At 29.7% G+C, this 14,057-nt stretch overlaps 1 protein-coding gene across 1 annotated transcript in view; it reads left to right on the top strand.

Moving 5' to 3' along the window:
• Nucleotides 1-4,688: 4,688 nt before the first annotated feature.
• Nucleotides 4,689-14,057, top strand: part of LOC142317749 (neurotrimin-like) — a 447,981-nt gene continuing 438,612 nt past the window's right edge. The window contains exons 1-2 of the mRNA XM_075354297.1: nucleotides 4,689-4,704; nucleotides 5,127-5,308. Coding sequence (XP_075210412.1) covers nucleotides 4,689-4,704; nucleotides 5,127-5,308 — 198 coding nt within the window. The remainder of the gene's footprint in view (nucleotides 4,705-5,126; nucleotides 5,309-14,057) is intronic.

Below are 14,057 nucleotides of genomic sequence, written 5' to 3'. Positions count from 1 at the left end.
AAGTAAAATATAATTATCAGAATTCTATTGTATTATAATATCAACACTTCTACATTAGTTTAAAAACCATAATGTCTAGTTCAGTAGATGATATTACTCATGCATCCTTTGAGAATTAAAATTAGATAAAATACAAGAATATCTTGTTAAAACCGTGCTAAATATGCAAATATCCATCTTCAAGTCTAAACACTCTTTGAAACGTCTGAGAAAAATCAATCAATATTAATTTTGATGTGCATTAGTTATATCTAATCATTTTTGGTTTTTATTAAGTGGAAAAAACAGCTATTTTTTTTTCTTTTCAGTAATTTAATTTCTGGTTATTTTCCTTTATGTCTAAATTAAGATTATTTCATAGCTGAAATATTTTCAATTTATCAGAACTACATTGATATGATTTCACCGGTTTTAAAGCAGATAGCTTTATAAATTTACTGGAATTTCTAATCTGTAACAAATAGAGTATGATTTTCCTAAGACATATAATGTGTAGAAAAGAAACTGAAAGCATTCCAGGTAAATAAAAATATATTTAGGTTATATAATATTATTTTGTGTAGTAATGATAATGAAAAAGGTTTGAATGTAAAAAAATTAAAAGAAATATCCTTTTGACTCAGTGTACAGTTTTCCTATAGCAAAAAACAAAAAGAATGTAAACTTTTTGACAAAGATTTGAGGTTTAGGATTTCTTATTATAGTAAGTTAATTAAACGAGTCCACAATTTCAAAAAAGATAATCTTTCAGAAAGGTTGAAATTGGTTTAAAAACCACCATCGATTGAAGTCTTTAAAATATTGCTGTGGAATAAGTACGCCAACCGTACTAAGCAACATAAAAGCTTGTAAATATATGAGTATTGTAGTCTAAAATAATTTGAAGTCAAATTGGGTATTTTTAAAATTTTATTTTTGCTACCAGCTATATTTTCTTTATCTAATATACTATATTCACTTCTTTGTAAACAGACGATTTATTTTTTTAAATACTCTCAATTTTAATTAAATTTAATAAATCATTAGAAGTTTTACACCTAAATTTATTGGTCTAAAATCTGGTCATTATCTAAACAAATTTCAATCACAGTTTTATTAAAACTTTTGTAACGACCAATAATTTTACATATATTATTCCTTAACTTAAATTTTATAGCTGTACTATTAGCCAATTTTTCATTCTTGAAAATTTTGTAGAAAAATAATTTTACGTAGTTTATATAATTTAAGATTGGTATAATCGTGTAAAAAAAAAATATTTTTAAAATAATAATATTGACATTGTTATTATTTTTTTGTTTATAATTGTATTTGAAAAAACATGATCAAAGATAAATCGATTATTTTGACATTATTTAGAGAAAAAAGATAAATTAAATCCATTGAAATATTGCTTATGCTAGAGCAACTGTTACTAGTAGATTAAACCATAAAAGACAAATTCTTTTGCCATATGGAGAAAACTTTTTGCCCTGAAGTAAAATGAGTAGCTACCTTAAGTAAAATTAATGTCTTAAGTCTTTAATCATTCCTAAATACTTTGTAACTTCTTATCTTCAACGAAGTTGAGAGAAGTTTAGACCAAATTAAGAACCTCCAATTACTTAATGGTCTTATTTTTATCTTAATTTAGAAAGAGATTTAAGGTGAAAATAATTGAGTAATGAGATATAAGAGTGATCTCTTAATCATCATTATTAGTATATTTTGAGTGCTATATCAAAAAGTACATCGATAATGATTTAGATAAAAGGATTTATTCTCTACATGCTTGCTATTTTGTAACAAATATTATTAATTTTCTTATTACCACCTTGTAACTGTTATTCTCTTTATTTTCTAAATGATACGTATTAATAATATAGAAATTATAAAAAACCGAATATCGGCACTCGCATCATCTATTCGCAAATAAAACTCTTCCGTTGTTATTATTAAATATTAATTTATCCAACATGTAGAATCTGTCACTTCTACAATTCATTTTTCATTTCCTACAATCTACAATTCTTGTAGATGTTGAACTACAACCACTTCTCCAAATATTAGACGTACATTTTCTATTCTATTAGCCAGTCAGTAACTCCTATGTGGCCAAATGATTCCCTCAATTGATACTGTCAACTGTGATATGAAATGAAGGTAGATTGAGAAAAATGAACAATGTAAAATTCTAGGTATGCTTTAATAGTATTCGTTTTTGTTTTAAACATCATTATCAAATGGAGATTACTTCAGCGACCGGGTAACAAAAGATTCTGAAAGCATCTTCTTAAGCACTCGTTATCTAAATATTTCTATTCAAAAGTCTGCATTAAATTCAATGTAGATTGGGATGTAAATTTTTTAGACTAATAGGTTTTACTTGAAAATTCAAATATACGTAAAATATTTTCTTTTTTAACTGTCACAAATATTGTTAAATATTATTAGTTTTATCCCATGACATTTTTAAATAAATAAAATACATCCTGAATGTGCAAATTGAAATAGTTACCAACAAGGAAGGGAGTTTGCTTTTTCTCCTGTTAACATTTTAAAAGGCATAATGAGTGAGTACATTATAAAATATATAGTTTGAAATTTTTCATTGATCCTCACGTAATAGTTCAACCAGAAAAAGAATACACATGGAAATTAACGGAAAAAATTGATTCTAAATCTTAAATTCATCAAAATTTTATTTGATTAATAGCAAAGTTCTAGGATAAATCCCTCGTTAAGAAGAAATTTGATGGAGTTATAAACAATGTGATGGTATGTTACATTGAAGTAACTACGAAAATTTGTATTTTTTGATCTACGGGTATTGTGAAATGATTATTTCTTCTACTAAAGCGCTGATTTCTCCAAAACACTTTACTCAGTTTTGATAAATGAAAAACAAACAAAAAAAAATGCTTTCTGTTTCTTAATTTATTTACAGGAGCTATGGAGTTACGGCCAAGGGAATATAATTTATTCGACGACTCGAAACATTAAGAAACAAAAAATGATACTCTAAAATACTACCCGATATTAGTTTAAACCAACAAAAACACCTACAATTGAAGCAATCTGAATAAATTCATTCCTCAAACCGTCTAATTTATCCCTTCAAACTACAATAAAATCACGGGTAGAAAACGTTATTCAATTATCCCTGATGCTTCAAAGTTTCAAGTGAATATCGGTTAACCAAGTAAACAAACACCACTTATTTATAATGATGTTAATTAAGGAATATAACATTTAATTCGCGATTAGAAGCAAAAAAGAGATGAATGTGTATTGGGGTGTTCTGATTCTGAAACGTATTCCTGTTTAAAAAAAAATTTCCGTTCTTGAAGAATGTTTCATGCCATCATTTTACAGTTTTATTTGAGTTCTTAATTCTTTTGATGAATACTCTTGAACGCTAGACCTGTATTTGATTTATATATCTTCTATTTCACACCAAATCTCGGTTCGAGTTCTTATGTGATTGTTCACATCTTAGAACAAATAATTGTAAAAGTTTTGTTAAAATAGGTAAGCCTCCGCCGAAAATTTACCACAATAGAAACCGATATCATTACTTCTTTCAGAATAAGCATCTTCCTACTCAGGAATTTCATTTATGAAAAAATAAAATTGATGCAAATAAAATTAGCTTAATACTAAAATCTGACTTGAAAAGTTTTCAAAAGAAAGTTGTAAAAACAACAGTTTAACATTATAATAACCTTTCTATTCATAAATTATGATAAAAATGCATTTAACTTAATCGGGATAAATTTACCTTAACTCTGTAAATTCCTGTAACTAATTACAGCACGGTAAAGATTAAGAAAATTTAATACCACGACTTTTAAAAATTAGCGTTCTTGAAGATTTTAAATAATATGTCAACTGTTTACTTATTTCTGTAGTTAAATTCAATTGGAAGTGGTAAAAAATTGTTCTTTGCAAATTTTATTAGTTTAGCTAAGCTTTTTAGCTTTCAAAATTTTAAGTGATTTACGTTGAAATGGCCTGATATTAATTTTAAAATCCCTCGCTAATGCAGAAAAAGTGTCTAGTGATTCTAAAATAAAAATCTCTGATTACAATTTCATTTAAAGAAATTTCTTCTTTTTTTTCATTATCAAGGAATTTTAAAGTAAATAATAAACCACCTTCTTTCAGTTCACTTTTAATAATACTTTTACAATTTATAAAAGTAATATCATTACACTTATAAAGTATCCTTTCTTGATATAAAATCTTATTATTTATTCATCTTCCTTATTCTATATAGATAAAATAGAAATTACACTGTACGTAAGTTTACTAAATACTCCATTCGTAGATTTAAAGAAAAAATCAATTTACGAGCAATACACTACAGTGAATGGAAGATCTTTTTCCAGAAACTCTATTTGAACTTATGAATTTATAAGCAATATCTCTTCTTATACCAGACTTCTTGTTGTGAAAGGATATTATAAAGGACCTATTATTATTGCATTATTATTATTATTATTATTATTATTAAACAAAGGGAGGGATATTAATGAACTTATTCATTACAGACGGTACATGCAAGTCCATCGGTGGACGTATTCATCTGTCGTAGGATGATAATCAATAGCAATACCAATCCCATAACTGCAAAGTGAACATGACTGCATGAATTCTCAATAATTTATGTACCTAGAATGAAGGCGAGGTAGGTGGCTGTATTTTAGATGCCTGGAATGGAACGTTTGAAACGAGATCCATTAACTTAGGAAGGGTAAGTTATGGAGTAGGTTGCTCACAAACAATAGCCGCACTAAGTAGAATCTGTTTCTGCTTTTACGTACGTAAGGAGGTTTTTTGTATTGTACATTTACAAAAAGGTAGTGTACCAAACTTATGAAGTAAGTACAGTAAGTGATATTTGGAATTTCGAATGTTCAATAATGAATTTACCATTAAATTTACTTTCACCATTTACTATTTTCAGCTCTTTTATTTGAAAAAAATATTATTATTAATTTTATCTAACAAATCTCAAATTACTTGCTGTAAACTTAATAGTATATAGTATATTATTATTATATATAGCATAGCGTTGTTTTACTAGACGATAATGAAACGAGTAATTTTTACAAAACTGTTGTAATCAAATTTTCTATTTTCAGTTTTTGGTGCGCAGAGTGCAATTAGTGGAGGAAAAGCAAGTAAAAGTTCATCATCCGCGAATTCGCTCAACCCTCAGCCACAAGGTCCCTACTTTGACAAAGCAGCATCTAAAAATGTTACTGCATTGCTTGGGAAGACCGCCTACTTGAACTGCAAAGTGAAAAACTTAGGCAACAAAACGGTAAGTGTGGATATTTTCATATTTAATTTCAATTAGTTTTTGTTCTTATGTAATAGATATATATAGTCAATCTTACCTAACTAATACTACCTAAAGAATATTGAAGTTAAGTAATGAACTGAATTAATTTTAGTGTTCAGAATTTAAATTTAGTAGAGATCTACAAAATTTATTTTAATTTTAATTGATCTTTAAGAAAATGATCAATTTTATTTTGTTTATCGTTTTTCTCCTTGAAAAAAATTATTAGGTGTCATTTAATTTGATAACTTATTTTCCTCTCAGATAACAGTTACGAGCTTATTTTCTAAACAAGTGTACTAACAATTTTCTATATAGGCTGATTGGTAGGAACAATATTGACTCGGTCATCAATGATTCCTTTTTAAATTTCTTTTGCTGTTGTACATTTTGGTACTCAGTAGGTGAAAAAAGTGAGGTAGACGAAAAAGGAATTACAAGGACAATAATCAGCGTTGCATTGCCAAGTATATATTCAAGCATCCGTCAACCGATGAAGAAAATTAATTAGTATCTTGCATAATAAAGAGAATATATGTTATCCATTCGGGACAGGTGTTTAGTGGTAGAAAATATTGAAAGCATATCAAACATAATTATTAAATGATGAAACATTAATATTAAAACTTATTAAGACTAATAATACAGATGATTTTTAGCTACGTTTTCCCCACCGCTGCCAGCGATTGAGAAGGACAGGTATAAAAGAAAAATATATTAATCTAATTCTAACATTAGAGGAAACGTATGATAATATGATTCAGTGTATAATAATTTCCTATAATCTATTATTTAATGGTGGGACTCAAACGTTTTCTTGTAATATCCTTACATGTCTGTAGGCAACTGGAATGGAAAAGAAATTTATACATGAAAGTCCAAAAAACATTGAGAATCTGAGGATCTCAAGAATGATCCAGTGGTAACAAAAATATCGTGATGAAAATACGAATCTTTCAATTTTAAATTTGTGTCGATTAAAATAAACAATTAAGATTTTGCGATGAATAATTGAAATTGAACATTTATTTTATTTTCAGAATTTTTATATCCTTATTTATGTCTTACATAAAAATATCAGTAATACATAATAAAATATTAAATTTTAAATGGCAGACACATTATTTATAAGAAAGCTATTAGCATAATACACCAAGTTGTAATAATTAATAATTGTTAATTTTCCCTTAAAAGTAGGACAAATAAGTTCATTAATAAATATTAAACTCTCTAATATTTCTCTTCTGAATAATTATTATCAACTAGTTTCATCGCTTTCAGCTAAAAATTTACTAGTGGCTCCTAAAGAGTGCCTGCCACTATTAAGGGGGAAAGATCCTCAAGTTACTCCTTGGATGTTTCATTGTTAACGGTCTACTACAGTTCTTTTCATTTACGTGCCGCTCTGTTGAAAGAAGTCCTATCTTCAGACCTTCTGTAGCATTGCCACCTTTTTCTAAGCCTTCTCTTAGTATTAATGAGGTCCATCACCTATCTCGGATAGACCGTACGTTCCCTTACTTCATACATCTTTTCTGGCGTCGACCGCCAGGCTCCTTCTTGCATTACTGAGGGTAAGTACTATATTGCACATTCAATATCTCTTGAGTACTTCAGCTGCAGAGGTTCAATCAACTCCTCTTCAACCCAGTTGCGATATGAATATCAATCGGTCCTGTTGTTGTGAAGAATCGAAGACTTTTTCTTCTTTATAAACGTCGTGTTGATGGGGAATATGACAGGGGAGTGGTCCGATTTTAAGTCATAGTTTAAACAATGTGAAGAATGATGAAACAGCCGAGGTTACATAAAAAATCAATGAAGTCCGGCACCTTTCTTGGGTCTGATGGCCAGTTCGTGGGTTGCAACTTAGACATTACATTGAAATGCAATTCGAAAACGCAACTAACTCTGTATGTTCTCCCATGAGGCTCAAACCCCACAATGATCACGCTTTGCGTTCCAGTCAACCCCGGCTACGAAACGGAAATCCAGAGTCTCAAAGAACTCTGTGAATAATTCTTTCAAGATTACATGACGGGAGGGGAGGCAGTAAATTGCTTATTAAGGCCACAACCAATCCAGAAGTTCAATTGAGATTACTTGAATTTGCTGTCTACTGAATTCCAGGAGTTGCTGATGTCTTTTAACTTTTATCTAACGTCTGATTACTCGATATGCCCTGCCAAATGACTGGTTCGTTATATATACAGAATAACCTCTAAGCAAAATGGGTTTCGGAAATCAGAATCACACCTACCGATTCAGTAAAAACTTGGGCCTCTACTTCCTCCCTTCGACCAACAAGACCAATGGTGATGTTTCATATCAAAATATTGAAAAATCCGACCATCAGCAAAGTTTATGTGATTAACTCGGTCAGTATGCCTATAAGGCTAATTTGCTGTACGAGGGCCCCAAGTTGGTGATTATTTTTTTTTGCAATCGGCATCTCAGCAGCTATCCTCCATAAACGAAACAAATGTTAGCGGAAGCTTATTAGAATCAGTAAAGTGTCTATCTGCCCTCTGCTCAGTGCGGAAATATTTGCATTACCCGAGTCGAAATATGCCAATCTTTTGCCTCCCGATTCACGCAGATTAGTAGTAGTCATTGAGAAGTGGTGCGACCATTTCCCTCTATTTCCTGTTCAGTATTTCATTATACACTCTGCAACACTTGTGGTGACACTTGCCTGTAACACTTGCCAGGGTGATCTGATTGACAGAGTGTGCAGATGGTCAAAGTACTCTTGTCCTTCCTTGGACAGTCCGCAGTACTATTCCCGTTCGCACACTTAATACAGCGGTATGGTCACATACAGTAATTTTTCGTATAGACATACTGCTGACAGCGCATATACTGTACTAGATCGGGCAATTTTCTTAGAGTTGGAAAAGTATAGTTAGCGATATATTTCAGTTTTAATATTTTGTTCTTATCCTGAAGTTCAAGGTTATAAAAAACGTTTATGTCAATTCTTTCGACACCCTTTGTCAACAGTACAGACTCTGTACCCGTGTTCTTCAATTTCTTCTCTAATAGCATCCACCGGAACCGAGTGATGCAGTTTCCTGAGCACGACTCGGAAGGCGCTTTCACATTTTCATGTGATTGTTTATCTGATGGGATTATGTTCGCGTACCAAACTAATTATTTTTTTATATATCTCATTTGTATTTAGAGAGCATACGTATTTTTTTCGAAGCTATTAAACGTTCCTAGTAATTAATTATTCTTACCTACATCTGTTGACATCCGTAATACCATAGAGCACTACCGGTAAAGTTTTAACAGCGTTCTTCTGAGTTATCTCAATGATTACATCCTCTACTGGAGGATTAGTGAAATGGTTCTATAACAGCAGTTCATCAGGAGTACTTTTGGGGATTGTGGTGCCCATTGTAACTGAAGCAATGGGATTGTCTGCCATGGTAGGCGATCCGGGTGGAGATATCAATTTCAGACTCACTTTCCGAGGCATTAGTAAGACTGAAGATAATGCGGTCTATAATATTAATGGTTTTCTAGTTGTTATGCAAGGCCCAGGAGACGTCGTCCCATCCTTGCTCTGTCCAGCTTGGCAGCTGATTTGTGTTTACAAATTTCTGGCCTACAGGTTAGTTATTCTAATCCACTAATTAAAAAATAAAACGTACATACAATTATAATATACCAAATGATACAAAATTCAAAAAATAAAAAAAAGACACAACAGTTTTTATTTCACATAAAAATCAAAAATTAAACGGACCATAAAATTATGCACTTTCACTTCTAAATAACTGCTATTGTTAGATTAGTTAAAAAAAAAACTTACTAGTCGCCATCCATAGAGCTGTTACCATCATAGCAAGATGCTTGGAAGAAAGGAAATACTGCTCAGCAGTGTTTTTTGAATATTCAACAGGCCTTTGATAAGGCTGACTTCCTGATCTACTGTATAAGCTAAAGTAAAGCCTTCTTCAGCCATTTTATTTATTCCTTCGAAGTTAATTTGATGGTCACTTTTTCCAAGTTAAGTTCAATCAGGAATTATCTGGGTTCTTCGATACGAAGACGACAGTCTTCTGGGCTCTGTTCTGAGGCCTATTCTGTATTCGATTTTCACTTCAGACTTTCCTGCTCCCTATTATGTCACTTTCGCATTGTTTGCAGATGACACGGCAATCCTAGTTCATGATGAAGATGCGAATCAAGCCTCTGCTAAACTACAATCAGAGTTAGACAAGATCTGCGCGTGGCTGACAAACTGTAAAATGACAAATCGGGACATGTGACATTTACCATGAGGAGGGGTGATTTTCCACGGTTCCATCTGAATGGCGTCTACAGCCCTCACACGAATTAGGTACGGTACCTTGGGCTACACTTGTATAGCTGCCTGACGTGGAGGGAAACGTGGTAGAGAAAACATCTTAACATTAATTATAAGGAATTAAAGTGGTCGCTGGGAAGATACTCATAGGTATCGTTATCTAATAAACTGCTGATCTACAGAGTTATCCTTAAACCTATTGAGATAATCGAAAGATTCAAAAATAAATCGGTGAGCATATAAAGACATCATGGTTTGTTAAGGGTAGAGAAATACATGATTATCAAGGATTACCTTCTGTTTACGAAGAGATCAAAAAAACTATCTCGCGATACAATCAGATGTTAGACAAATGTATAAATTATCTGGCAGTAAATCTATTGGATAACTGCGATGATATTAGACGACTAAAACGTTTCTATGTGCTGGACCTGGAGATGAAACCAGAGTGACCTGGAGAAGGAAGCTAGGAGTTCGCAGGAACATAGGATAATTCTTTCATTGTATAGTGAACATCACTTGATAGTCTTTGAATTACAGCTATTTCTATTTATGGACGAATATTTATTTGTTTATCTATAGTGCTGTTTTCATATATTGATTACAATTTTTTTAATTTTAATGCTTTTATTTTTGATTACCTGCTATTTATTTCTAGTGCTGTGTTAAGCAGTAAACTTTACTTGGGCCGTTTATACAAGTTCTCTTCTTATTCATGATGTGTTGAACTATTGTATGATTTAGTAAGGGGTTTTTTTGAAACCTTCCTTTACGTAATTATCATAAATAAACTTTACTTACGGTCTACTATGATGTACTAATTATAAATGCTAATAGACGAAAAGAACAACAAAAACTAATCTAATCATAACAATATAAATCATCAATGTGAAAAGCTAAAAATGATAAAATGTTTATATATATTTTGGTCAAATACAAATTATAAACTGACATCCATAAGTTATTAATTTGTATGGTAAAACGGTTTAAAATTGATATATTAATATCTTAAACATTTTTTACCGTACCTTTTTTTAACTAGCGATAAAATGTATCTCTGCTTTGGTATGAGTGCGTGTGTAAAGCAGAAAATATGTATTCAACTTTTCCTTTGTATTTATTACCGTTGAAGTTATTTGTAATGCAGTAAATAGAAAAATGAAATTACTTGGACTTAATGTTACAATAGGTTCTGTAGTCCCCATTAAACTAGTATTACTATTAATATCATAATTTTTTCAAGTAAATAAATTTTCACAAATATACAAAACTTGCCTTTTCCGATTCTTGAACTTCGTATCTTAAATAATGATTTATGATAAATTGTAATATTGATGTAGATTTTCGAAGTGTGTAACAAATAAGTCCTCTTTTGCAATATTAAAAATCAGTTGTGTATGTGTGTTAAACTTTTATTTTTCATAAAACATGTTCCCTTAAATTATTATAGTCATGAAAAATGCTAATTTATCTTGCTTACATTTGTTTTTAATAATGGTTTTAATAGTCATGAAAATTTATGAACTATTATTCGAGTAATATGAGATATTTTAAAACACAGACTTAAGTTTGCTCACAATATATAATATAAAATATTTCTAACTATTATCAAAAAATGCAGTTGATTTATTTTTATAAAGATTATGTATAAAAATATATAAAAAATGTGTGTTTGTCAATAACTTAAAGGACAGATACAGGATAAAGTATGGAAACTGTTTAGGGTATTATTTCACAGTAGTATTGTTATAAATTATTTAATATATAAATAAAACATAAATTATTAATGATAAAAGTTATCATTATTTTTAAGACGAGAACTGTTTCATTATTTGAATTGTTTTTAAACTAAAGAATAACAATATTATATATATAAAGAACAAGTATTTATATTATTAAGGACAAGTTTTCCTCTAGAAACTAAAACCATTCACTTTAATCGTTGCTCACCTATATTTTGTGTTGCTGTAATTTTCAGGAGTTGATAACCTGGGTCAGGTTTGCAATCTATAAGCAATAAAAGGGTACATGTTTTTCAGATATATATCTTCTCTAAAATTTGTTCCATAAAAAAATATAATTTATAATACTTCGAAATAAAATATTAGTAGTGAATATTACGGATTAATTTAAAGTTTGACGCAATTCATTGTGATTTATTAAGTTTAAATTTAGGTGAAATTTATGTTGATTGTATTTTAGCGATACTGATTTTCTTACATATTACACAAACTTGCCTTTAAATAAATATAACTTTTTCCCTGATTGCTTGGAAATTTGATATTATCTAACAAGGTAACGTTATAACTTTGTGGTCAATAACGGTGATTGCGTAGATACCGAGTTTGCAATATATTTTATGATTATCTAATAAAAAAATAAAAACTATTTTTAACATTATCTGTTATTTATTATCATATTTTATTTTACTTCTCTCTTACTTATTAACTCTTTTATGAAAAAAAATATATATTTTTGTGCGAAGTATATTGCAAACATTGCACTACTACTACAGTTAACTATGTATTTTTTTTTTTTTAATTTATTTGATACGTGCATATTTTACTCGTATGTATGAAGAAAATAAAAAACCTTTATAATTCTGCAGTTTTCCTGTTAAAGTATTTAGTTGATTAATAGTTGAAAAGTTTTCCACTTTTGTTGATTAATGTACTTAACACACCGGATTGCTCTAATGGTGAACTCTTCATCGCAAATCAACTGATTTCGAAGTCGAGATTCTAAGGGTGAAATCCTAGTAAAGGTGGTTACGTTTTTTACGGATTTGAATATTAATCATGGATACCGGTGTTCTTTGGTGGTTAGGTTTCAATTAACCACACATCTCAAGAACGGTCGACCTGAGACTGTACAAGACGACACTTCATTTACATTTATACATATCACCTTCATTCATCCTATAAAGTAATATCTTCGGTGGTTCCGGAGGCTAAACAGAAAAAGAAAGACTAACGTACTTAAAATTTATATACCGGTCTATTTTTTTACTGTAATTTAATTCATACAAACGTGTTGCTTGTATATTTTTATTCTTTACGTTAATGAGAACTATTAATAATTTTTCATTTAGTAAAATTTAAATTTAAATTTTGCAAACAGTAAACATATCTCATAATATTTTTTTTTTAAATTATTACCAATTCTGAGTTTGTATGAACTTTGAAATGAACTCTATATTTTAGTATAATTAATATAAGGTATTTCTGTAACACGAATTTTAGTAAAAAAATGCTTCAAAATAAATGAACTCAGAATATAAAATTTTCATTATTCTACCTGAGATTGTTATAAAAGTTCAGTTTCCGGGAATTTTTTTACCAGAACATCATAGCACAAATTGCATGCTGTGAACTGATAAAAAAAGAATAAAATACGTTACTGCGCGATATTCTAACTTTAATGTCATAACTTCATTTATTTTGTTGATGAAAGTGATTTTGTGTTTATATGGTAGGCACTTAAAGATAATGTAATAGAACGTAGAGAAAAGGAGAAAATCTATCTGATATCAATATGGAAATGAACCAGATTTCTGTTAACAATGTAATTCGATAACAATAATAAATTGCAGAAGTCGTTAACGTTTGAAAGGTTATAATCGTATTATGCTTCCCAATCGATAAGAACACTTTATATATATATATATATATATATATATATATATATATATATATTATATATATATATGTATGCTGATACACTAGTTTTGTATTAATAATAACGATGTTATAAAATAAAATAGCAGTTAATAATCTGTAATATATTTTTATTTCAATTTGTTATTTTCCGTAAATGGTTTCACCTGCTAGTAGAAGCTGTCCGTGTAATATTGTTTCCTGAAAGAAATATTAAGTTTCTTGCTTTATGCTTTTAATTTTTGTGTTTCTTATAACCGCTACAAATGTAAAGAACCTGTAATGGAGGACTCACCCATTATAGTTACTTGTTCTTCTACTATTGCTTTTCAACATCGACTTAATTCCTTGGGTTAACCGTATCTGTAATATTTGTAGTGCAGGATTTAATTTTCATTTCACAAAGTTTGGTTATGTGTATGTTCGGCTCGCTGAAGCAAATATTACCTTTCAGTGTTTTATGTGGTAAGTCTGGCATCCTTATTATTCTTGAATATTGTTTTATTGTGGAGTTTTCACAAAAGGCTTGTTTTACACGTCAACTGTTCGGTTATGATATCTAACAGACTGAAAATTAAGTTAAAGCGTATGAATTATTATTCGTTAATTACAATAACTTAAACATTTTATTGTAGTATGATATGTAGATAATATAGAATAGAAAATACGGTTATGACGCAGATTCTACGTTTCGTAACAAGTAAGATTAAAAAGGCTGAATTTAATATCTTTTTAAATAAATTTGTCACTCATT

This window comes from Lycorma delicatula, chromosome 1 (assembly GCF_047948215.1).
Source record: "Lycorma delicatula isolate Av1 chromosome 1, ASM4794821v1, whole genome shotgun sequence".
NCBI lineage: Eukaryota > Metazoa > Arthropoda > Insecta > Hemiptera > Fulgoridae > Lycorma > Lycorma delicatula.
This window is presented reverse-complemented; position numbering and strand designations above follow the sequence as displayed.